Source organism: Bactrocera neohumeralis, chromosome 4 (genome assembly GCF_024586455.1).
Source record: "Bactrocera neohumeralis isolate Rockhampton chromosome 4, APGP_CSIRO_Bneo_wtdbg2-racon-allhic-juicebox.fasta_v2, whole genome shotgun sequence".
In the NCBI taxonomy this organism is placed as follows: Eukaryota; Metazoa; Arthropoda; class Insecta; order Diptera; family Tephritidae; genus Bactrocera; species Bactrocera neohumeralis.
This window is the reverse complement of record NC_065921.1, coordinates 37,200,908-37,228,489: the sequence shown is the minus strand read 5'-3', so window position 1 is coordinate 37,228,489 and position 27,582 is coordinate 37,200,908. Positions and strand designations below refer to the sequence as shown.

Here is a 27,582-nt window from a genome sequence, read left to right as displayed (position 1 = left end):
GCTGCTCATTTGTCAGAACCGGTGATATCATGCTTTTCAAATAAAAGTGATATAATTTCTAATTGTTAAGAAAATATAATTTTTTTTATTTAATGTGAAGTACAATCGATACAGTTAAATATAACATCATTCAAATGGCCTCCACGAAGTCTTTAGCAGGCACGAATTCCATGAACCCAATTTTCGAGTACTTTTTCCGCTAAATTAAGTCGTATGTCTCGAATCGCACGTTCAATATTGACTTCTAAAGCTTGAAGAGACTCTGGTTTTTTTACTAAAGACTTCAAATAACCCCACCAAAAATAGTCTAATGGTGTTAAATCACAGCTTCTTAGATGCCATCACAATTTCTTGAAATAATTGAATCTCCAAACTTTTCTGGAAATAATTCGAAAAAAAGTTGGTTATCATTACATTATCAGGGATTACACCGCCCTCCATTGACAGTAACAGTTTCACCAGCTTCATTTCGAAAGAAGTGCGCACCGATGATTCCACCAGACTAAAATCCACACCAAACTGTCAATATATGTAGGTGTTCATGAATAATTTGTGAATTTTCCTCCCGCCAGATTCGACAGTTTGTTTATTTACCGGAACACTCAGATGAAAGCGAGCCTCATCGAAGATGATTTTCTTGAAAAAAATTTCAGATCATGATCAGTTTTGGAAAAGTCGGTAGTTGTCATACAATCGATCGAATCCTTATGTGAAAAACTTTTTTTGAGATGGTATCTTCACAAAATTTGGCATGAATTATCGTCTAAAACAGTCTCCAAACCTATTATTCGGATCGGACCATTAAAGCTGACAATCAAACTGACCGATCAAAATCAAGATAAGGATATTTTATTTCCATTTATGGTACACAAAATTATAGATTCAGTGCCGCCGAAGTTAGCGTTTTTTCCTGGTTTTTTATGTTTATATTACATAAGTATGTATGTATTTTCTTGACACCAAATCTGAATAAATAAGATTGGAAATGTCGAATTCGTGTTTTGAAGAAGAAAAACGACTTTTTTTTGTGACGAGATCGCCCTTCTAGCCAAAATCTTTCCGGCTCATGTCGTATTTATCAATTTGCCCAAGTTTATTATTAAATATTTGCACTGTATATGGTTAGGTACCGTTTTATTTGTTGTTACATACGAAAACAGTGAACAGCAGTACACAGCAAAATGTGAGTAATTCAAAAGCGACGGATGCTATTAATTTATAAATATTTCACTTAAGTGGTCAGCGGAGATTTCTCCATTCTGTCATATTTACATTCGTACCACACATTCCTATGTTTGTGTGTCCCACTTCTGGTTTGTTTGTCTTTACTATTATCTTATGATTGAAAATCATAACAATCACTTAACTTAGGCGCTTAAGTGTGCGTATCCGTAGCACAGGGGCTCGACAATTGAAAATTAGCGGGAGCTAAACAGAAAGCACAGCTGGAGCCAGGAACTGCAGCCAATTTACCATTGAATGCCGTGCGCCAAAAGCTACTTCCGCGATTTTCAATGACATGCAATGACTTAGCCAATAAAGCCAGACAGTTCCAGTTATAGTAGAAAACAGTAAAATTGTCTGAGCTTTTGAAAGCATATTTCCTTAAGTCAAAATGTACTTTTATTGCACGAAAGTGCATATGACAACCAATAAAAGTGTGTTTTGATGATCTCTTAATTATTCCAAATTATTTTTAAGCAAATATAAAATTCAACTTCGTAATTAATCAATCAATTACACTCTTCTTATTTACAGAAAGCGTTAAATCCATACTGGGCCGTCACACAAAAATTCTGGTCAAGTATATGGTTAAATTGGAGACGAAAGGTGACAAAACCGAAAACCGTGTTTTGGTAAGTATGACCTCAATGCTAATACTCGCATTCATTAACCGCACTTCTAATACAATTTCGCTTACCCCTTCTATTGCAACTGTCTGCTGATTCGCGTAATGTGAAAATAGAGTTGTAACCCCTGACGCGCGACCTTGCCCGCCTTGTTTGTGTGTCGATGACACTCCCAGGCGTCGGTATTTCATTGTAGGTGTCATATTCTCTTCACTTGTCTTGCAGTTGAATGGCCACATATGCGTACATAACTTTATGTTTGTATGGTACGTGCTTTGAAATTACACTCATTACCCTGTAGGGAAAATCGTAAAGCTGAGTAACAGAGTTTTCATACAATTCCTGAAGTATGACTTATCAGTTTAAAGGTTGAGCTGAGTATTAAAAAAATAATCAATTGAAAAATACAGTAAACTTAATTTAGTAGATAATACATTTTTTTTATTATTCCAGCAGTATTGATTTTATCTTCCAGTGTTTACGATAATTATGTAGCAATTGATAATTGAAAGTTTGAAAATAAGACAATTAATCTTTGAAGATAATTAAACTTAGCGGTAGTAATTACAATTTCCAATACTTTTTCGCTTTTCTTTTCATTAAAGTAGAGCTTGATTTTGAACGGTTAGTTTGTATTGTAGCCAGTTGCTATAGAAACCCGATTTATTCAGAGATTGTACCGTTACGCTGTAAAATTGTTCATGCCAAATTTCCGGACAAGAACTTAATTTGATCGGTCACTTATATCGCATTTTGCAATAGTTAATCGATATCGGATGTTTCAACAAATAACCAGTTCTTGATGAGAAAATTACGTGTGCAAATTTTCAGATCAATATCTCAAAAACTGGAGGTCTAATTCGCGTTAAGAGGTTACATTGGTTTCCTCGGGTTAAAAAAAAAGGCTTTTTCAACAATTTTTTCTCATATAAAAAATAAGAAAAATGCGCCTGCGTTAGCGGGATAACTCTTTACAGGATCATCTAAGGTGAATAAATACGTGTTTTAGTTAAAAACTTAACTTAGAACTTGGACGAAGGAAAAAATTTGGCAGACATTTTTACAAAAAATTAAAATTTCAGCGAAAATGTCCCGATTTTTTTTTTTCAAATACATAGTTGTAACCGAAAAAAAATTCTTCGTCCAAGTCTTTAAAAATTTTATTTCAAAGACCTGTGTAAAATTTCACGAAGATCGGTTGAGTAGTTTTCGAGAAATCATGCCAACCGAGTTCGAAAACACAGTTTTAAGGCTGTATCTCCGAAACTATTACTCGTATCAACTTGAAAATTTAGGACAATATTCTAGAGATGTTGTAGAATTCAATAAGTCAATAAAAAATCGATTTTTTGAAACCAATGTAAACCCTTAATACAGACGAACAGGGTTAAATCAACTCAGCTCGTCACGCTGATCATTTATATTTATATACTTACATTTTATAGGACCTCTGATGCCTCCTTTTGTGTATTACAAACTTCGTGGCATTTAATGTATGGCTAACACAGGGCACGAAATGAATGCTAATATGAATTTTCATTACCGAAAAAATCCTACAGAGAAAGTGATCTTTATTGTAAATAGTCAAACATTTTTTACTCGGCTTCTTGACAGCCACTTCAATTTCGAATACTGTTTGTAAGGGTTTTCGAATTCCTGTCTCAAAGCATCTCGTTTAAAACTGAACTGCCTTTAGGTAACAGCACCTAACACCACTGTTTTGTTATTGCTATTATTTTAGACGGATCCGTCCGCATACTGGCTGAGCCGTATTTTAACTCTTAGTTTCACTATTTCCCTTGGGGTCATTTCTTACACATAACATATTACTTGTATTTATGACACTTCACGCAGCCAACCCACAATTAAATTGTCATTAAGATGACATAAATATGCGTTGACACATGTTGAGTTATTTGATATGTCAGTTGAAATTTTACTTGGACATTCAAACGTTAATTCTACGAGTATATGTGTATATGTACTATACATTAATAGAATTGGTTGTGTGTACTGTGTCATGGTTACTTTGCGGAGGTGCCTATCCATCTGTGTGCTTGCGGTTAGGCGTGCAAGGAGTTCACTCGCCGAATGCGGTGACAAAATGAGTGCAGTTGCTTCAGCAGCCATTAGCTTGAGCCAGAGCAGCGTAAAGAAGACAAATATATATTTTAAATATGTACTTATCTGCGTTAATTTTGTTTTACAATTAATTATAAATTGTAACTTAAACTGATTATTTGACCCATCTTTTAATCGCATCCCAAGAACAATGCATTCCTACACTTTCGAAATTGAAGCATCTAACGAATTGCTTAGGAAATAATTTAAATAGAAAGTAATAAAAGATGTTTTTGCTATATTTTTCACTTTTTTCTTTTCACTATTGTTGTAATATACGTATAGCAACTGGCAGCTTAAAGTTCGTAAAGTTTGACATTTTTGATGTTTTACTTACGGTGTTCAGACCTACTTGTGTTCATTACAGTAACTTCAAATATTTATATCGGCAAAAAAAAGAATTAAATCGTGAACATTTTCGCACGATTGTGTTTGACAACTTTCGACGTGGATTAACCTAGAACAGTGCATCGATGAACTTAATTAAATTTTTGACGATGAAGCTTCATCAAAGACCAGTGAATTCAATCGAGGTCATAGATCAATCAAAGAGAGATTTCGTGAAGGTCATCCAAAATCAGTTTGTTCCACTAACTACATACATATTTATGCTGTGCGAAAACTGATATTGCCACATCGTCGTGTGACCTATCGTGAGATAAAGGCAATCATAAGCTTTCGTGGGACCAGCATACATTCAATATTACATGGACATTTGACAGTAAAAGAAATTTGTTGATGTTGGATCCCACACAATTTGTCCATCGCTTAAAAAAAAAGCTCGTGCCGATCGGTCGAGAGAAGTGTTAAAAAAATACGATAGGGCTGATTCGAAACACGTAATGGCATCGTGATAGATGATGAATCTTGGACTTACGTGTTTGAGCCCCAAAATAAACAGCTGTCGACTATGTGGGTATTTCTAAATGAGTCAAGTCCAACAAATGCTGTTCGCGCACGAACCTCTTCTAAGCAAATGGTTGCCTGTTTTTTCTGAAAAAAAAACGGACACGTCGCAACCATACCTCTGGAACAACGCAGAACAGTAAATTCTGTGTAATATACAAACATTTGTATGCCAGTTGTCTTTCAAGAAATCAGGAAAACCAACCGCCGAAGACTGATCACTCTTCACCACGACGATGCTAGCTCTTACACATCTGAAGAAGCGGCATATGCATTCAGAACGCATGTTTTGAAGATAACCCAATCGTCACTCTGATTGGAAAATGGTAAAGCGCACGTAAAAGTGTATAGATCTTGATGGCGAATATTCTAAAACACAATAAAGCTATTTTCGATGGTTAAAATTGTTTTTTTTTCTAATCTCGAAATATAAAAGGCAACCTTCGTTCAAATCAAGGTTACAGTCGATTAGCCTTTCCTTATAGTTTTATTGAGAATGAGTCAAGTTTTGATTCGTCGATGCCGACGGAACTCAAGTTACGATAGCATTACAATGGCAACTCTTAAACACATTAATTTCTATAGCATTTTAGAGTGGATTTCCCCCGTTTTAATAAAAACTTTTTGTCTGCAGTCTCGAGCGACATTAACGATCACTCGAATGGCTATTAAACATTGGAAAATGACCAGTGCCAGCGCCAGCGCGGCTGTTGAGAGCGACGCACTTGAAAAATGCTGCAGCTGTCATGGTGGAATTCGAAACATATGCCAATGCACCAATACAAGCGCAGGCACCATGCATGCAGACGATCACAGTCAATAAAGTGCGCTCAACAGCAAAAATAACAAAGGCCCACTGACAGGCCGCAGCCATCAGGGAAACGGAGCAGACGAAATTCATTCAAAGCGTCACATGCACACATATATGTACAAACACCAGTGCATACTTACATATGTATATGAACAGTGCACGGCAAACATACATATATGTATGTTATTGCTTTCAAAAAGCGTGTATGTTGTAATTTTATTACCCGATTGGTTACCATCTTTACCGGTTATTGGGAGCGTGCTTGCATGTCGACGGCAATTGTGTTCGGATTGCATTGCAGTGCGTCAACAACAGACAATAGTCGCGTAAAAAAGATCGAGGCACATAAACAGAAAATAAATTTTTATGTAAATTAAAAACAATTATGTGATGTGCAAGTATGTGTGTAACATATTTGTTTTGCGGAAAAGTTCGCTTTTGTCATTGTCATGGACAGTCAAGTCTTTTGGTCACATGAATTACAAATGCATACATATAGTATACCATATACTACATATGTATATGTATATATTTATATGAGTAACATTTATTGTTCAATATTACAAAACAATAACACTGAACACCTCGTATGTTTTTAGTGTACTCAATATGACACTCGAACTATAGATATCGTTTTAGTTAGTTGACCTAAGGTATGAGCAGACGTCTAAAAACTGTTTAATAGAATTTATTGCATAGTTAAATTTTGATAAGTTTGGTATGCTAATGAGTCAAGCTTAGACCAGTTTTGGTGCCTTATGAAATACCGTTACGTGGTTCATGAGAAATAGTCATCCTTTAAAATACCAGGGCTTTGCGCGAATTTCAATAAGTTCTGCGTATTCACTATCGATACCTCTTCTAGTGTCTCATATAGTGAGGCCCACAAATGCTTTTAGCATTGCATTGCTAATGCGGGCATACGAAAATGGTTTACTGTTTGCCTGGTGCCTTGTTCTTGACATTTCCTGCAGTCATCTTGATCTGTCACACCTTCTAGAGGCATGTACCGTCACCGGACTGTGAACAGTGAGTTTACAATCATGTTCCTACAGTCCTTTCTATCAGGAGTGAATAGGAACTTTGTATTTCTGATCTAACCTTTGCTTGAAATATATTGTAGTGATCGGACAGCTTACAAGGTTGCCTTATGTCTAATTTCGCTTTGTCTAAGTATACGTGGAATCTTCTTTTCCAATTGAAAAGTTCTATCATGTCTAAACGGCCATTACCCACTGAGCTATGCCCGGTTTTGTCTCCCAGTTTCTAGCGCAGAAGCTTATAGGTGTTATGTTTGGTACCTATTCAAGAGCCGCCATTCGGGTGGTAATTAGAGCGTTGCCCACGGCCAGTATTCAATTCACCAACAGTTATCTTGAAATGCCTTCATCTGAAAAGTATTATTTTGTTAAAAGTAAATGAATGACAAACGCGTGAGCTTAAGTGATACATGAGCGGTTTCGGAAAGAGTATTTGGTCTAGTTTCTAATTTGTTTATACTCTCGCAACAAAGTTGCTAAGGAGAGTATTATAGTTTGTTGTCCTAAGTCCTAAAACTAAAAGAGTCAGATATAGGGTTATATATACCAAAGTGATCAGAGTGACGAGTAGAGTTGAAATTCGGATGTCTGTCTGTCCGTCCGTCTGTCCGTCCGTCCGTCCGTGCAAGCTGTAACTTGAGTAAAATTGAGTATTTCTTGGCTCCATAAGAAGGTAAAGTTCGAAGATGGGCAAAATCGGCCCACTGCCACGCCCACAAAATGGCGGAAACCGAAAACCTATATAGTGTCATAACTAAGCTATAAATAAAGATATTAAAGTGAAATTTGGCACAAAGGATCGCATAAGAGAGGGGCATATTTGGACGTAATTTTTTTGGAAAATTGGACGTGGCCCCGCCCCCTACTAAGGTTTTTGTACATATCTCGGAAACTACTATAGCTATGTCAACCAAACTCTCTACAGTTCAAAAATGGAAGAAATCGGATAATAACCACGCCCACCTCCCATACAAAGGTTATGTTGAAAATCACTAAAATTGCGTTAACCGACTAACAAAAAACGTCAGAAACACTAAATTTTACGGAAGGAAGCTGCACCCAGGCTTTTTTTTAAATTGAAAATGGGCGTGGCGTCGCCCACTTATGGACCAAAAACCATATCTCAGGAACTACTCAACCCTGATAACATGTACGAAATATGGGTGAAATCGGTTCACAACCACGGCTTCTTCCAATATAACGCTATTTTGAATTCCATCTGATGCCTTCTCTGTATAATATGTACATTAGCAACCAAAGATGATAGCGGAATAAAACTTTACACAAATACGGTATTTGAAAAATATGTAAATGACGGATAATGAAATCTCGATTATCACTTTATCATGCGAGAGTATAAAATATTCGGTGACACACGAACTTAGCCCTTCCTTACTTGTTGTATTTAAAATTTGTAACCAATTTTCGTTTTGGGACAGCTTAGCGAGTGGTGAAAAGTTATTCAGATACTTATCTTTGGCGATCAACGTGCCAGTGCTAGAAGAAACATTTTTTGATTTTATTCCGTGATCGATTCTAGCCTACCACCATCTAAATCCTGAATCCAGAACCTCCCGTATCAAATTTAAAGGAAACTTTAACCAACCAACAAATATTTTAGTCTACCTCTTAAGGCTAACTAACCCCTAACCCTAGTAAGAAATGTTACAAAGGATAAGTAGAAATGAATTGGATTTCTCTTGAGAGTAAGAATAAGAGATGAAGTCGTTTTCGTTATTGTCCATAGTGTATTAATGTTTCTTCAGGCAAAAGGTCCTTTATTTGATTCATAGCCATAGCTCGGTTAAAATTTCCAACTACTTACATACTTTATATTTTTACGACTCTCCTCTACTTTAATGTTGCTTCATTTTTATTGTCGCTCGGGCTTTACATTGAATACGATTTCGAGTGAATGAATCATCCGCATTCCCATCAAACCCAGTGTCATCAACGACAGTAGCCAGTTAACTGTACTTATTGTTCTTTCAGCTACCTGGTTGATAATTTTACCACAAGGGTATTTTTTTCAAAGGTTAAATATTTTCCGGTTCAGTGCGCACTTGACGATTAGTGCTTGAAATTTGATTCTAACCTTTTTTTTTGTATATCCATTGTGTAAGTATTTGCAGTCAAGCGAACTGCTGAACTTTTCATCGAAATTTATTAAGCTCTTTATTGGGTGATCTGATCGGTTGATAAGCTGTACTTTGTTTTTCTTTGTTCGCTTTTTGACAAATTAATTTTTCCCATAATACGTCAATAAAAGCAATGAATAAAAAAAATGTAGGAAACAGATTTTTTTCAATTTAAAGAAGATTAAAGATTTAAAAGCTTTCGAGACTTTATCATTTACAAGCATTCATAAAATATTTAACTACACGCATTCAAATGAATAAACGATACTTAATATTCAAGTGCTCCAATACGCTCGTATATCATAAATTGCTCCGCGATATGAAATCGAAGCTCTCATTTTATTTTAATGATACGTGCACTGTTGGCGCATGTAATTTCTTCTTTTTCTTCACTGGCGTTGACACCACTTACTTATCGCCGAGTTAAAGTAACACGCCAGGCCTTTCTTCTTTTCGCTATTTGGCGCCAATTCGAGATACCAAGTGCAGCCAGGTACTGAATTGAAAACCTTCAAAGCTAGAGTGTTCCATTCCATCTTCATACAGCTGATCGTTCCAGCAACTGTGGTATTCGCGGTTGCAAAGGTCCATAAATTTTCGGCAAAACCTTCCGGATATAATGAGAGACTTTTAGGATTTGGTCTTTCGTCGAAAGAGAACTTTATTTTTCAGTTGTCTACTCAGTCCAAAGTAGCACCTGTTGACAAGAGTTACGCTGAGTTGGATTTCAAGGGTGAAATTTTTGTTGGTACTGATGCCGATTCCAAGATAGACGAAATCATCTACGACTTCGACTTTGAAGTTTTGACTGTCAACAGCGACGTGCGAGCCAAGTCGCGAATGCGATGACGGTTTGTTTGATCACAAGACATATTTCGTCTTTTCCTCGTTCACAACCAGACCCTTACGCCTCGCTTCCTTTTCCGTCAGGAGAAGGCTGAACTAACGGCGCAGTTCTTGAGGCCAGTGATAAGTATCAATATCTTCGGCGTACGCCAGCAACTGTACGCTCTTTTAGAATATTGTACCTTCTCTATTTACTCTGAAGCTCGTATTATTTTTTCCAGCAGCAGCTTGAAGAAGTCACACGATTGGCAGTATCATTGAACCCTCGCTTAGTATCGAACGCCTCTGGGAGGTCCTTCCCTATCCTGACGGAGCTTTTGGTGTTGCTCAACGTCAGCTTACACAGCCGTATTAGCTTTGCTTTGTAATTTACTAAACTATTATTTGCACTTGACAAAGTAGAAAGGTTCAGAAGTTCACATCGTTTCAAAAACTTTTTTGGTAACTAACATTCGATTTTATTAGTTAGCATATGAAATTTCAATATTTGGATATCATTTTTATGATTTTGCTTCAAAATAACAACGCTTTCTCAATTTCATTAACACAACTTATATATGTTATAAACCAGCATAAACGGTATAATCTTAACCAGACTATGGGAAGTATTAACACGCTTCAGTCGATTATGACCCAAGGGCATACTAGTATCAGAAAGTGATCCTCTCCGAATTTCAATAAAAATATCTCAAATATTGACAGATATTATCGGGAAAAAGTTAGCGATAGACTCTGGGGTTCCCATATTCGGTATGTGAGGGCTTAAACAGTTTTGGCCCTAATTTGACAGTTTTTAAAGTCGAGAAAGCATTATTTGAGAAAAGTTGTGTCCTGATATCTTCGTTGGTACTTGATTTGTGTGTTGAAAGAATTAGATGAAATTCAAAGTTGTGTTATATGATAACTAGGCGTGGTTGTGATCCTATTTCGACCATTTTCAAATAGATTTCCTTATTGACCGTCAAATTCATGGTGCACGACGAAACACGAATATAAAAAAAGAGCATCATCTTGATTTTTGAACGGCTATGGCTTTGTTCTTTTGGATTTGGCTTGTTCCTTTTTTCCCCTGAATCACGGAAAGCCTTTTCTAACATTCGCAACGATTCCGCACACGAAATTTGTTAAGAAGGTGAACCGACTTAAGGGGGGAGCCTGCTTTAGAAGCTTAAAAAAATCGATTTCTTTTTTTTGCTTAAATCTCTTTAAAAATAATCCAAGAATATGTCCCCAAATTTTTAGATGGGAATACGAAATATTTTCAAAGCTAGAAGGGTAATAGTGACCGACCTTCCAGCAGATATATGAGCGATTGGGCGGAAAGCGAAAACTTTGACGCGCGATTTCTCGGTTTTTCATTTTTAGGATTCTTCTTAATTGGCGGGCAGGATAGAAAAGAAACTAAACGTCGTATGGAATTGGGGCAAAGTTTATTATCTTTGGCATTAAATTATCTTCTATTTAAACAAAAAAAAGTGGAAAAGTCAAGTTTGAACATATTTTTAAACAACATAAAGTCAAATTTTTTGGGTCCAAAACCACTTTTTTTCTATTTATAAAAAATTGTAAAATCTTACAATTTCTTTTGGAATTTTTTTAGTTTAACTAGAAGATAAATTATTAAAAAATATGAATCTATTTGAATTTTTTGTTTCCGACAGAAATTGCGACCAGTATCCTGCCCGCCGTCCGACAAATGCACATGCAAGATGCATCGGACAATTGCTTCCCAAAGGCAGAATGTCAAAGATTTCCTATCCAAAAAATTTGCGAATGATGTTTAAATATATATCTATAAACCCTAGAAATTTCGCTTTAATCAATTATTTCTTTCCCTCCCAAAAACTCTTCAAAAAAATCGAATTTTTTAAGCCTCTAAAGCAGGCTCCCCCCTTAAGCTGTAAACGAACTGCTGGACAGAACGCGCTCATATTTGGTAATTAAGAGTATTCTACCAACTTAGCAAAATACATTTTTTTGAAATATAATTTACCCGGTGAATTTAAATTACAATTTCGGGGTACTTTTTATCACAATGTATACACTGAAACAAATGTGTCCTAAAACTATGGAAAATTTACTTGTTTTAAGGAAAAAATGGGAATGAAATAGCACTAAAGACATGTCTTCCTTAAGTTAAGAAAACACGATTCTACTTTTAAGTACATATGGTTTCCTTAAAAAGAGGAAAATATTGCCTTAAATTAAAGGAAATTTTCTTAAACGAAGAACGTTGTTGTCTTTAATTTAAAGTACAGACGTTCTTAATATAAGGCCATCATATAAAAACCACTTCCTTAGATTAAAAGGTCTTTGACTCTAGAATTAAGTCTCCCTGTCTTTACATTTAATACTAATGGAATTTGTTTTGATTAGTTATGTCATTATTTAGATTTTCATTTCATAATTACCACTCCTTGTTCTATTTGCCACTCCTTCAATCTCTATTCAAAAATAATTTTGCGTCCCAAAAGTTCTTTGGGGAATACTTCATTAATGTGGCTTCTCTGCATAAACTTTAAACTTTCCTCCGAAATGTTGTGTTCTTAAAAAAAAACAACAAAAATTAATACAAAGCAAAAACGTTCGCGGCGCCTTTTTTCTTTCCATATTTGTATTTGACATTTTATAGCACATAAAGAAATTCCATCACTCACTTGTCACTGTTCAATAAAATATGATTATCGCTGCTTTATTTTGAGAGAATTCATGTCTGCTTGCATTAGAGTAAAGAGAAACAATCCATGTATGCTTGAACTTAAAATAAGGAAGCATGACCTTATATCAAAGTTTGAGTTAAGTAAATAGTCGGTTCGCATAAGGTTGAGTCATCCTTGAATTGAATAAATTTTTACTTGTCGAAAGTTTAAGTAAATATTGTCCTTAAACCAAGTAAAATTGAACTTCTTTCACTTATAAAGTCTAAAAATGACTTGTTTTCAGTACAATTTTACTAAAATATAGGAAAATGCCATGAACTTAAAATAAGACATCGATTTTCTTATTTTAAGTACGATCGTCCTAAAATTGAAGGGTACGATTTACTCAAATTAAAAGAACTTTACATACTTTGAGTAAATTTTACTATATTTAAGTATATTTTGAGCTTTTTAAAACAAGGGCGCACTTTCCTTAATTCTAGTCTGTCCATTATTTTCAGTGTACTTCTCATACTTCTTAATAATCTCAATCCACCTTTCTTCTTATTAAGACATAAAATTATCGAAAACTGTTTTTATTCAGAATGATTTATTTTTTAAATATTTTTATTTATTAGTAGTCAGTCGCACGGCAACCACCTTTTGATGTTTATGCTTGTGTCCTACAGAGTCGACCAATGACCAAACTATCTCACCAGTGAGCACAAAATTCTTTTAGCTTTTAAACGCCGCAACCTACTTTTCTATAGACGCTGAGCTAACGAGCTATACTCAGTGAAAAATTGATTTGAATTGTATAAATATATACATTTTCATATAACCTTAAAAGTAACTGATTAAAATCATTAAACGCCGGTTATCCACAATTGAAATGTTAAATGAGAAAAATTAAATATGCGACATGCATATGAACATGCCAAAATAAAAAAAAACATTTTCGGGTTTGCTATGAAAAAGCCAGTCTCGAGCGCTCAAACTCATGCGGAGTAGCAGTTACCCAAACTTTTGGCCGGCTGCCTGCTTTACTGGCAGACATGCGCTTGTTTTGGGCGACCATCGGGCGCAAGAGAAATTAATTTCTTTCAACTCTGTTCCATAACATGAAAAGAGCGTTTGAATTTGCAGTGATTTTTGGACTTGTTAATTTTTAGCGACTGGCAATGAAATGCGGAAGTTGTCAAACTGCTGCAAATCAGCAATTCTTGGCATTTTTCACTTTGAAATGATATAATTTGTGCAAAATAAATGCACAAGGAAATATTTACGCCGCTGATAATTTGTGCGCTTAAGCAAAAGAAAACGAAGTAAAATGAAATAAAAAATAGCGGTATCGCTCTTACTTCGAGCAAATATAATTGTTTAAGTAAATGTTGGAAAAGTGAAATTTAATCAGCGGCAAGTGTAGGCGAAGCGAAAACGAAAATATAAAATTCAATTTGCGCCTGAAAGCACAGAAGCATTGTTTGTCTTCACATTGCATGGAACAGCATTAAGTAGAGAGACAGTAGCAGCGCTGTCGTTATGCCTCGTGCATAATTTAAGGCGCAAAAGCGCTGTGAGCGACTGTTGACTGCTGTTCTGCGCGGGCCCCACTACAAAGTGTCAACATTCGTGTTCATTCAAAATTCATAAAGTTTTAAGAACGGTGCTTACAACGAGTGTTGTCCTCGCGTCGCTTGCAGTGACGAAAATGGGCAGTGCCATTGATTGTGCGGCAGGTGCTTGAAGAGACGGGCAACTCACTGTCTAGCAAGTAGTTGGCGTTGATGCGCTGAAAGAACTCTTTTTCAAGCAGATAACAGCTTTCAAAATTCATTAACAACATCGACTGCAACGGAATGATGTCAAGTATGAAAGTGAACAAAATAAGATAAATAATTTTCTGCTAGTTTAGTGAATAGAACACAGCACATGCATACATACATTTCAAGCATGAAAATACAAACAGCATGAAAATACATCAGTCTACAAACCACTTAACATTTACGAGGTTTATTCAGAAAGTATGGCGACTTTTCAAGTTTCAAGGCTCTGTTCGTTCTAAATTCAAAACTTTGTTGTTGCTTACAAATATCATTGTTCGTGTAAGAACAAACTGCGCTTAAAGCGCCCATACACGAGCACACAAGTGCGTTCGATCGGTATGTGTGCGCTTGCGGTTTATCGTGTATGGGCTTGTTCGCGTACCGATCCATGTTCGCGAAAATGTTTGATTTTTTACGATCGGTGCGCGAACATGTTTATCGTGTATGGCGTTGTCGGCGCCCAAAATCTCATTTCTCTCGTGTCGCCGAACAGTGAAGATCGCGGACAATGGCAAGAGTAAAGGGTCTCCCCTTGCTTTCGAGGCTTCAAAAATCTATTTTTTTGAGGATTTTTTTGGGAGGGAAACAAATTATTGATTCAAGCGAAATTTCTAGGCTTTATAGTTATGTATTTGAACATCTTTCACAAATTTTTTGGATATCTTTGATATTTGTTCGTGTAAGAATCGGAAACAAAAAATTCAAAGAGATTCAAATTTTTTATTAATAGTTAAACTGGAAAAAAAAAGTATAAAATTTAAAATTTTATTAAAAATTTAATAAGTAGCTATAATCTGTTTAAAAATATGTTAAAACTTGACTTTTCAATATTTTTTTTTAGTTTAAAACAATGGTAAACTTTGCCCTAATTCCATACGACGTTTAGTTTTTTTTTCTATCCTGCCCGCCAATTAAGAATAATCGTAAAAATGAAAAACCGAGAAATCAAAGTTTTCGCTTTTTGCCTAAGCGCTCATATATATACATACATAGTGTAAGAAAAATAAAAGTTGGAATAACTTATTAACGAAATTCCATGAAATAGATAAAAATGCTACATTAGAAATAAATTCCAAGAAATGTTCCGCTTGCCTGTCGCACATGTTAACTCTGCGAAGAACGGACGCAAAATGGATTTGTGTGTCGTGTATGGGCAAACGAATTCATACCGATCGAACGCACTTGTGTGCTCGTGTATGGGCACTATTACTCAGGCATTGACAGCTATAATCTCTTTGAGCAATGTCAAACAAAACGGTACTTATAATTAAAATCAAGCAAAAGGAAACAAATTTTGGATACTCACTGACGGTGAATGAAGAATTTTTCGCACAAATCTCCTTTGCAAAGTGCTTTCGATTTGCAACAACGTAAAGTAAAGTGACAGCTCATTTCAAGGTGTAGAAGAGTGAGTTGTTATTTGCATTATTGATTATTAATGATTTAGTTATCCTTTGATAAGCCAAATGAACTGAAGAAAATCAAAATGTCATTACGTCGACAGAGGACATATGAAAACTATGCGCTCTCAATGCAAGCACGACCATGCCCACAATGAAATATAAATTTTAACTTTGCTGTTTTGTGTTAATTTCGGATTTTTAAAACAGAGCGTATTTACAGGTATTAGAAACCTGCTTTTTTTAGTAATTTTTGTTTCGTACTAGTATTAAGGTAGCCAAAGTGACAGCAGCACTTTTCATAATCAAGTGGTGGATTCCAATTTCACAATATTTATTTTTCATATAAAGGTAGGGTTTTCGAGTTTTAGCCATAATTTCTGTTTGGAAAATTATTTTTATTTATTTTAAAGTACAAAATGTGTGAAAATAATCATAAATTCAGGACCAATTCACTTTTGCGCGATATGACCATCTTTTGCCTTAACTATGGCCTTGAGACGGTCAAAAAACGAATCGCAAGCTGCCCGAATGTGACTTGCCGGTATTTTGGCCCATTCACGGACAATGGCTTTCTTCAGCATCTTGAGACTGGTGTATTTTTTACTTCGGACCTTGCTTTTCAAAATGGCCCAGAGAGAATAATCCATTGGATTCGCATCTGGTGAATTCGAGAGCCATTGTGTGGTCGTAATGAAGTTCGGAAAATTGTTTTTCAGCCATTCTTGGTTCACTCTCGCTTTGTGAGACGGTGCTGAGTCTTGTTGAAACGTCCATAGTTTGCCGATAATATGTCGCATTTACTTTGACGCCAGGCTCGATGAAAACAATTGGAGAGCGCCCATCTGCGGTGGCCAACCGATGGCTTAGATTCTCGTATGAACGGTCGGTCAAGTAAACCCTATCGTTTTGAGAGGTTACGAATTGCTCAATTGGAAAAATTTTTTCGTCATAAAACACAATGTTCGGAATTTGATCGCTTTCGACCAAGCGAAGCAACTGTTTCGCTCTCTCAAGTCTTACTTGTTGCAGCTTCGGTGTGAGATTATGGGCCTTTTAGAACTTGTAAGGCTTGATCTTGAGCTCATTTTTCAATATGCGTCGGATGCTGCGGTCGGATATTTTCAGTTCTTTAGCCATTTGATTGGCACTCCGTCGTGGATTTCGTTCCAGTCGCTTCTTCACTTTCCAAACCATTTCTCGTGACGTTGCAGTCCAAGCAAACGAAGCCATTGGTTTTCGGAAAATTCAAAAAAACAACTGTTTTGATGAGGAGTGCCGCGTCGCAGTGGAGAGAAAACAAACTGCCTACCTCGCATCGTTACGATCGACCACAATACGTGCGGGATGAGATAGATACCGAGATATGATGATGGAAGCGAGACACATTTGCAGGCAGAAAAAGAGAGAGGCCGAAATGCGTGAGTATGAAGAGCTTGACAAGCTGGCTGACAGGGGTGATGCTCGAAAATTCTACGAAAAAATGTGCCGACTAACAGAAGGTTTCAAGACCGAAGCATACTCTTGTGGAGCCCCTAGAGGTAATCTAGTGACTGATGCCCAGAGCAAACTGACATTATGGAGGGAACACTTCTCCAGCCTGCTGGCTGTCAGTGAAAGCATAACACCAGGAGACGGTGAACCCGTTTCCCCAATCGATGACGATGGAGCAGACGTTCCATTGCCCGACCATGAAGAAGATCGAATAGCAATTACCGGTCTGAAGAGCAACAAAGCAGCGGGGTCCGGTGGACTGCCGGCCGAGCTATTCAAACACGGCGGCGAAGAACTGATAAGGAGCATGCATCAGCTTCTTTGTAAAATATGGTCGGACGAAATTATGCCACGTTTGGAATTTAAGTGTTCTCTGCCCAATCTACAAAAAGGAGATCCCACAATCTGCGCCAACTACCGTAGGATAAGTCTCCTAAACATCGCATATAAGGTCCTATCGAGCGTATTGTGTGAAATATTAAAGCCCACCATAAACATACTGATTGGACAACCTTATCAAAGTGGTTTTAGACCTGGAAAATCACCAGATACAGATAATACAGGTGTTGTAAGCTGACGTTGAGCAACTCCAAAAGCTCCGTCAGGATCCGGAAGGATCGATTCCGAACGAGGTTTCAGAAGGCGACTCTCTTTCTTGTGACTTCTTCAACCTTCTTCTGGAGAAAATAATTTGAGCTGCAGAACTAAACCGAAAAAGTACAATCTTCTATAAGAATGTACAGTGCTGGCGTATGCTGATGATATTGATATCATTGGCCTTAACAGCCGCGCCGTTAATTCTGCTTTCTCCAGAATGGATAAGGCAGCGAAGCAAATAGTTCTGGTGGTGAACGAGGGTAAGACGAAATATCGACTGTCATCAAACAAACAGTCGTCGCATTTGGCTCCACGTCACAGTCGTAACTTCGAAGTCGTAGATAATTTCGTCTATCTTGGAATCAGCATTAAGACCAACAACAAGTCCGACACAAAACCCAACGCAGTATAACTCTTGCCAACAGGTGATACTTCTGACTGAGTAGGCAATTGAGAAGTAAAGTCCTCTCTCGACGAACAAAAACCAAACTCTATAAGTCTCTCGTCACTGCTGTATGGTACAGAGGCATGAACGATGACACATCTGATGAGTTGACGTTACAGTTTTCGAGAGAAAGGTTCTACTAAAGATTTATCGTCATTTGCGCGTTGGCCTCGGCGAATATCGCATTCGATGGAACGATGAGCTGTATGACATTGACATAGTTCAGCGAATTAAGAGACAGCGTCTGCGCTGCGTACGTATGTACAGTGGATAGTTGATGCTTTGAGTTGCATTAAATACAGCTTTAGTTTATTCTCTAATGATTTAGTTTGAAATTTTATTAGCCAGAAAATTTACTTCGGTAGTGTCCGACTTTGGCTTGGAGCCACTGTAGTTAAATTCTATCATATTTGTAAGAACGACGGTGCAAGAGGTTCAATCAAATCCAGTTTATTTAAGTCGTCGGTACATTCTGAAAAAATACATTGCAATACATACACATATAACTGCCTATCTATCCACCGTTAGATGAACAAAGACAATATATGCAACAATGTAATTAATTAAGCTTTTAGTAGAAAAAACGACCAGAAAAATTGTGCAACATTCTTGTTCACTTCTTTGTTTTATTCCTACTTAATAAGTTTAAATTCGAATTAATCCCATTACGATGAAACAAGAAGTAATAGAAAATAAAGCGAAGTATGAAAAAAATGGAAGTGTAACTGTGACAGACACTTTGTTCTCCGCAAACATATACAAAATCATTAACAGTTAATAACAAGCTAACAGAATCACATACCCTCGAATATGCTTACTTCCTTATAGGCGGCGGATGAAACCTTGAAAAACTTAGCGACTAAACTACAAAGTGTAGATATGTAAGACTTATGTCTCGACCAAAGGTAACTGATACCTTCCTCAGGACATTAAAAAATAGCAAGTCGTTAGCAAATCAAGCGTTAAATACTTTAATCTCTTGCTGCCGCACACACATCGCTTCAACGCCAGGAGTAGAGACATTTTAGTTTAGGGTTAGTCTGAGTGGCCGCATGCGTACGGTCGAATGTACAAGCATTTAATAAAATTTCAATAGTAGTAGCAGAAAATTACGCCATTAAGCAGAAAATGGTCATATGTATTGGATTTCTGCCAGAGAGGATAAAATAGTTGTTGTGTGCTATAAAATGGATTAAGTGTCGTGCCGTGCATATGCAAGCTTTAAGTACTAAATTCCAAGGCGTTTATAAAAAATTATTGTATAATATTATTTTCACTTGTATATACCATATGTATATCGTGATTATACATGAATTTTTAAGTTTGGTGCTATATTTTTACCCTTCGAAAGTTTTATTATCGGTTCTATAGAAAGGAACCTTTGTTGTATTGGTATAACTTCGGATATCGGTTTTCAGAAATATTATCTAACATCATGCTTCTTTTCCACAAAAGATTGAATTTCCTTTATACTCAATAAATTGTATTGGTTATTATCTTCCTCAAAATCCTTATTTTGAATGGATTTGCCATCTAGATTCTTATTATAGTATCGAGAAACATAATGAACGGTCTGCATAACAACTTAATAGCAAATTTAAAAGTTTTTTTTTGACCGGCGTCAAGAAAAGTTAGTACATAAAACCTCCGTTACCGACAAAGTTACTTCAATAGCTATTTTACATAAATATAAAAAATGGAAATTCAGAAAAAAAATTAAAATTTATATTATATTGAGTATTCAGAAGTGAACATCTCCGATAAGTTTAATCTTCAATCGATTTCATCCGTTTGAAAACTTGACACAAAGTAGCAAATATAGAATTAATGTACCAAAAATTTGGACGCGCTCCTTATGGAGTTACAAGGCTATAGAATGTTAATATGCCCTGACAGAGTAAATTAAGTTTATCACGAAGTTTGTACCACACACAATAGGGCACAATAGACCTAAGGTCGCGGTGCATTCCTCAATTATTTATGTATCTATCTATCTTGTACCACTCATAAGAAAATGTCGGAGACCCCATAAAGTATAGTATATAGTATATAAACGATCAAGCTGCGTCGATTTAACCATGTCCGTTTTGGTGTCTGTCAGCCTTTTACATTTCTGAAGTTGGCAACCCCAGTGTTGCAATCACAACTTTGTCTTAAAGTTTGACATTTTTAATGTTATACATACTCACAGTTAACAAATATTCATCTCAGCCCAAAAATGGAATTAAATTACGAAAAATTTTTCACGTGATTCGTGTGACATTGTGAATCCAATCGCGGCCGTAGATCACTCCAAGACGAGTTTCGTGATGGTCGTCTAAAATCAGTTCTTGTTCTGGAAACTATTGATGCTGTGCGCAAACTGACACCGCAAGATCGTCATGCGACCTGTCGTGGGATCGAGACAATTAGTGGATCTAGCAAACATTCAAAATTGCATGAACATTTGATTGTAAAAAAAAAAATTACAAGGGATCCCACATTATTTCTGGATCGCTCAAAAGAGGCTCGTGTCGATTGGTCGAGAGAAATGTTAAAAAAATACAATAACTGTGTTTCGAAAAATGTTTATGACATCGTGACAGATGTTGAATTATGGATTTATACGAATAATCCCGAAAGTAAACCGCAGCCGACTGTATAGAATATGTTTCAAAATGAGCCAAATCTACCATGCCACTAGAACAGCGCAGAACAGTAAATTCTGAGGGGTGAACAGTAAATTCATAACCATTTGTTTTTGCCAGTTGTTTTTTAAGAAATCAGGAAAACTAACCACTAAAGACGGATCACGCTTCACAACGACAATGCGTGCTCTCACACATCGACAGAAACAACTGCTTTTTTGAGCACTTAAAACATTTGATGAGTAATCCTCCTTGGAGATACCTCGATAAGAGTGGCGAAAGTGCTTTGAGAATTGGTTCAAACGCATGCAAAAGTGTATAGATCTTAATGGAGAATATTTTGAAAAACAATAAAGCAATTTTCGATGATTAATAGTTGTTTCTGTTCTCTAATTCCGAAATATAAAAGGCAACTTATGTATACGCAAACCAGTCTCTCGGATATTTGCATGTGCGCATTTTTTTTTTTTAAATGCTGCTATTTGTCAAGCTCTTAAAAAATCACCCGATACATATGAAGCTGCTATAACATACAAACTTATCCGTTAAACTAACCTCCTTGTATGAAAACCTTTTTTAATTTGACAAAGTTTCTTCACGAATTTTGGCGTGGCAACATTATAATCTCCAAAAAATTGTTCAGACCGGATTACTATAGCATACTATATATATATTATATAGTATACTGATGGATTAGAATGAAACCCTTTTATGGAAAACGCTTTTAATTTAAAAGGATCAAGAAGGGTATTATAGCTTCGGTAGAACGCATTCTTTTTTTTTGTACCTAGAAGATGCCAACATAGGTCCCTTAAAAATAAAATAAAATTATTTATAAGATATAAACCACATTTCTTATTATTAATATTAGAGTGCATATTTTGCAATATATATTTTTTTACTTTTCGCCAGCATTTTGTACACAAAATTGAAAAAATAATGTTTTTTGTTCTAGAATCAGTATTTGAGGTCTGCAATTTTGTATGTAGATAATAAAGTGTAGGATTTTAGGATTTTTATTTGTTTCCCAACAAACTTTAAAATTGATTTTCGACGTTCTGGACTGGGTTACAACCACTTTTATCACCACTAAAAATAACTACGATTAAAATTTTCTTATTTCAAAAATAATCTTCGTTGAAAAAATTCAAGAATACACTGCTGAAGCTTTGAATGAATTTACGGTCTTAATTTTTTTTACACATTGATTCACATTTTACCATCGATTCCCAGAATTATTTTTAAAATCGTCGTGTTCGCTCGGTAATTTAGAGAAAAATTGGTTTTTCTACGAAAAGTTCAAGTTCGAAGCATCTTGGAAATATTAGGTTCACTAGTCCGCCTGTATCTAAATTGCATAACTCATTTTAAATTTTTACTAATATAAACTCCTTTACAAATATATATATCGAAGCAATTAACAACGTCTCTCTCTTTTCCCTTTGTTACAGGTTTTTACGCCAGTTCGTATTTATTTGCTAATCGCAAAGGTGCCCACAAAGGTAGGCAACTGTCAAATATAATACTTTATTTTAAGTAAACTTCCCAATTTGTATTTTCAACGTCATTTGAATGAATTTACGAGCATTTAACTTTACTTACCTTTTACTTCAGATCGAATGTCACTTTCACTACTTGGACATACAGGCAGTGGAAAGCAAAAAGTCAACACACTTCTCAATCATCACAAATGATCGTCCGTATTCATTTGCAACGAGCTTCGATGCGGGTAGCTTCAGTGCGGTAAGTACAGCTAATAGCCGAGTTCAGCTAGAGTATACTCAATTGAAGATTGACTTTTCAATTTGCATTTTTAATTACAGAACGCTGACGTTATACTCACCGATTTGGCATCGGCAATTAAGCACATTTTCCCAACAGTTCCTCTCAAGTACATCATAAGAAAAGTAAGTAAGCGATATAAATACATACATGCATGTACTTGCATGTAGGAAACTAAGAAATAAGTTTTTTTTTTTCTATACTTACACACATCCATGTATATGCTCATGTATACATGTGAGTTGGAGCATGAAGCTTGTGGTGCCCGCTCATAAACTGTTAATTGATGTATAAAAATTAGGTCAAATGACTCTGGAGTGCCGGGTGCAAATGCGTGGAGAAATGTGCATTTATGTAAATGACAATTAGTAATTATTATGCTCGACTCAGGAGTGTATGCAGTTGCAAGTGTTTGTGCTTCATTATTGGAAAGACAAGTACTAGTGATAGCGCTGTGGCTCCCTGAAAGCAATTGTGATTTGCCAATGAAGTAAGTTGAAGTTCGCTCGGCACGCACTTGAATGCCACCTTTTAACGTGGAGCAAGCCCTGTCGAAGTTGCGCGTCAGCTTAAACTCGCGCCAAGCACAAATTGGAACTAGCATTTTCACTTGCTTTTTTCATGCCTTCTTACACTTTCCTTTTCGCTATTATACGATGGTTATGTTTGCATGTACGTGTAGCTGTTAAGTGCAGTATTTACATATGATGCCTTATTGGCATGTACGTGCCGGGTTTAGTGGTCGGAAATGTGCCGGTGTTACTGTCTCAAATTGTGCGCTTATCTACTTGCATGTTGCTCTATGGTTCACTGTATACGACCCAGAACTCACGGCCTATGGTATACGCAAAGCTATATGCTTTGCTTTTGATTATTTTGCTTTGTGATCGTTGTCGGCCTAAAGTTCTTATTGAGTTCATACCCGCTATTTGTAACCTTTTATTAATTCGTTTGAGCGCGTGTGCAAATATTTTTCTGTTAACAAATACACATATACCATTGCTTCGTCAGCATCTCATAAAATACTCATAGTTATTTTCAACTGGTAGCAGATTGTTTGTAATTATGTTGAATTAAGAACTCGAAAGTGCAGGGTAGAATGTAAGAGGGTCTCGTGAACTAGTCTCAACATACATATGTAGTTCCTTTTGCCACTAAAAACGACGAAAACCAATTTTAAAAATTATTTTAAGCAAAGCGAGGTGGAAACATGTCGACAGAATCGACTGGCATCGATATTAGCTGCTTCAACAGATTTGTGGTAGGCGCAAAGCTTTTGGTCTATAAATGGCGGTGTTTTAATCCTTAAACTGTTCAAGTGGAATCCCCATTGATCTCTATTTCTAGTTTCAGCCCCAAGTCCTAACCTATCAAGTATTACGATTGTAAATAATGGAAAATATTTCAATTTTGGCGGAAAGAATATTTTACTCTGTCTGAAAACATCGCTGTAATCGTTGCAACAAGCTTTGAATTTTAGAAGTAACTAGACTCAAATTATTTTAGTGAGATTTTTTGTTATTGCTTTTACTGTCACGGCAGAAATTAGCTACCGAGTAGTTGATAGTCCTTAGGGTGCCCGCAAAGTGGACGCTTAAAGCCGAGCCAAGCCGGGCCACTTTGCGCGCACCCTTAGTGAAATAAAAACCGAGATTCATTCCGGATACCAAGATTACAGTAAGAACGGTTTTCGGGCGAGACAAAACATCAAGTAGTTCAAATACAGCAATATTTGACTTTATTTACTTGTGCTTGAGTTCCATTAATTTTGGAGCAACATCGATCGAAACAGGATGGATTGCTGAAATAACAGACCTTGTCCGGATAAAATCCCGTTCAACTCCGGTAACGCAGAACCGGCTGTTGCTGGAATTGAAGCATTTGGACCCAGATATTTTCCGTTATCTGGAAATTTATACATTTTGGTTAATGTTTGAATTAGAAAGCAAGTCAATGCTAGACTCCAACCAAAAGACCTGAATTTGAAGCGACGTCGAGTACAGATCACCAAAAAAATGCTTGACAATGTAGAGCTGAGGACTCTACAATCCTCAAACGCATCACTACTGTTGACGAGACGTGTGCTTATGAATATGACTTCAAAACTTTCTAGCAATCTAACGAATGGCAGAAAAAAAAACAGATTCAGTGAAGATACTGATAGCCAACCCAGCCGAAGCTTTAACAAGTGGAATTGATTGTTGAGTCTATTTTGATTTCGATGGTAAAGATTGTATTAAAACACGTAAAATTATTTTTTTGTCGGCCAGTCATTGTTGGATGTCCCTGACTTAATGATAACTGACAGATATGCACTTTAATTGTGAGCGAAATAATGACGAAATTGAATTCATATCTTATAGTGAAATACACAAATTCTTAAATACATATAAAAGAAAATTAAATAATTTCATTAGTTAGAAAACTATTCAGCTTAGATTACTCGTCTATGAAAATCGCCAACCACTTATGGGATTACATAATTATTCCAAAAAAATCTGCATGTAAAGAGCCTACTACTGTGTCGTAGGTATTTCATGTGTCTATGCCCACCTCCACTCGTTTGTTGGTCAAATATGAATATGAAGTGTGTGCCTGCACTCACAATTCAGCGCTTTGTGTTGCGAGCATGTGCAGTATGTCGAAGTTTAATTAAAGTTTAATTCAATGTTTTTTGTGTGTGAAGTTCGTCGACTTTTCACCCATTATGCTAACATGCGCCTACTTTCGTACATATATACATACATAGCTATTATATACCTAATGTAAGTTAGTCATATCTGCAAGTGTACAACTACTGAACATTATGCCGTTCAGTGGAGCACCAAGCGCATAGCAGGCCACTTTCCATATTTCGTTTTGCTTTTTCGCGTTTTTTTTTTTCAGTTCCGCTTAAAGTGGACGCTTTACTGACTAACTCTGTTCTGTTGGCTGACTCTAATAATGAATGCATGTTGTTGTACGCTTCAAATGTTAAACATAAACACATATCTATATATGTATACAAATGCGGCTTCATTATTGCGTGTACCCGAGGACGCCAATGCAATTGGAGGCCTATATATACATGCAAATGCGAGTATTTAATTTTTGACCCACACGAGAGGAATGTAAATGGATAAGGCTGATTCCTCTTATTTGCTTATATACTTAAAAAGTTGAATCTGAACTCAAATTTATTATGGAATATAAAATGAGACATTTGGAAACAGAATGACTCGTTCATATTTTTTAGCTAATAATACTCTGAGCAGTGTGTATAAGTTGGACACGAAGTTTGTAAAACTCTGAAGGATACGTCGGAGATCCTGTAACATATACATACATATACATATATAAATTATCAGCATAATGAGCTGAGTCAATTTGGCCATGTCCCTCTGCCTGTATATATACTCGAACTAGTCTCTCATTTTTTGAGCTATCGATATGAAATTTTGCGTACGACTATTTAAACCCAAGAATTTGGTCGGAACCGCCGATATCGGACCACTACAGCATATACTTACATAGCATCATACAAGCTAAACGCTGAAAATAATGACATTATATGCAAAACATTTTATTTTGAAGAAATATCTTCATGAAATTCGGTATGGTCCGAGGCAACAGTATATTCTCCGAAGAAATTGTTCAGATCGGCCCACCATAACAATTAGCTGCCATAGAAAATGACCGATCAAAATCAAGTTCTTTTGTATTTTTAATATTAAATGTTGCTGCAATTTTGATATTTATTTATGTTATTAAGAAGTAAATAGATGTATCTCTTCTTTTCATTGTAATATGGATCTGAAATATGTAGGTTTTTTGTATCATTATTAGAACCAATTTGCTTCAGTTTCGACCACCGAGTGGACTAGATTCATTTGTATCCTCTATCCTGCAATCACCACTTCTATAACACAATGTTCACATATTTGTTTAAAAAAATTTAATATTTTAATGCCGCATCAAATGGTTTTCTTATTTTCCTGTCTTCGTAATTCGACAATCTCCCAGTTATATGATAAGTCACTCTCCAACCACGAAGTACTGACTTTTACAGAACCTGTCCTTAATATTTTGCCTCTGTTTTGTACACGCATCTCTCATATGTATATTGAAAGCGCAATTAAAAGTTCTGAAAAGTTTCGAATTTAAACTTGGACGTGTTTATTTCTCATAGTTTTATAGATTTGAGACACGGGCCATTGTCTTGATTAAACAACATTTTTCTAATGGGGCGACTTCATCCCGCAGAGGTCTCGATAATTCCATGTAATAGTGATTGTTGGTTGATAGGTTTCAAAACCGGAGCATACTCTTGTAGAACCCCCAAAGGTGATCTAGTCACTGATGCCCAGAGCATAGTTAAATTATGGAGGGAACACTTCTCCAGCCTGCTGAATGGCAGTGAACGCACAACACCAGGAGAAGGAGAACCCGATCCCCCAATCGATGACGATGGAGCAGACGTTCCATTACCCGACCATGAAGAAGTTGGAATAGCAATTGCCCGCCTCAAGAACAACAAATCGGCAGGGGCCGACGGACTACCGGCCGAGCTATTCAAACACGGCGGCGAAGAACTAATAGGGAGCATGCATCAGCTTCTTTGTAAAATATGGTCGGACGAAAGCATGCCCAACGATTGGAATTTAAGTGTGCTATGCCCAATCCATAAAAAAGGAGACCCCACAATCTGCGCCAACTACCGTGGGATTAGCCTCCTCAACATCGCATATAAGGTTCTATCGAGCGTATTGTGTGAAAGATTAAAGCCCACCGTCAACAAACTGATTGACCTTATCAGTGTGGCTTCAGACCTGGAAAATCAACAACCGACCAGATATTCACCATGCGCCAAATCTTGGAAAAGACCCATGAAAGGAGAATCGACACTCACCACCTCTTCGTCGATTTCAAAGCTGCCTTTGGCAGCACCAAAATAGCTGCCTTTATGCCTCGATGTCTGAATTTGGTATCCCGCAAAACTAATACGGCTGTGTAAACTGACGTTGAGCAACACGAAAAGCTCCGTCAGGATCGGGAAGGACCTCTCCGAGCCGTTCGATACC

The 27,582-nt window shown here is 36.5% G+C and overlaps 2 protein-coding genes across 13 annotated transcripts in view; one reads left to right on the top strand and one right to left on the bottom strand.

Moving 5' to 3' along the window:
* Positions 1 to 27,582, bottom strand: part of LOC126755348 (putative ATP synthase subunit f, mitochondrial) — a 565,888-nt gene that overhangs the window by 250,534 nt on the left and 287,772 nt on the right. The gene's annotated exons all lie outside the window — the stretch shown is intronic.
* The window catches only part of LOC126755323 (F-actin-uncapping protein LRRC16A), a 108,098-nt gene that overhangs the window by 53,418 nt on the left and 27,098 nt on the right, over positions 1 to 27,582 (top strand). For 9 of the 10 annotated variants that reach the window (XR_007666478.1, XM_050467805.1, XM_050467804.1 and 6 more), the window contains exons 2-5: positions 1,759 to 1,856; positions 22,192 to 22,242; positions 22,355 to 22,483; positions 22,564 to 22,647. The exons of the other annotated variant lie outside the window; for it this stretch is intronic. Coding sequence is in view for 8 of the 9 variants with exons in the window: in XM_050467805.1 (XP_050323762.1) it covers positions 1,759 to 1,856; positions 22,192 to 22,242; positions 22,355 to 22,483; positions 22,564 to 22,647 (362 nt within the window). In the remaining variant the exon portion in view is untranslated. The remainder of the gene's footprint in view (positions 1 to 1,758; positions 1,857 to 22,191; positions 22,243 to 22,354; positions 22,484 to 22,563; positions 22,648 to 27,582) is intronic. 10 annotated transcript variants of the gene reach the window in all.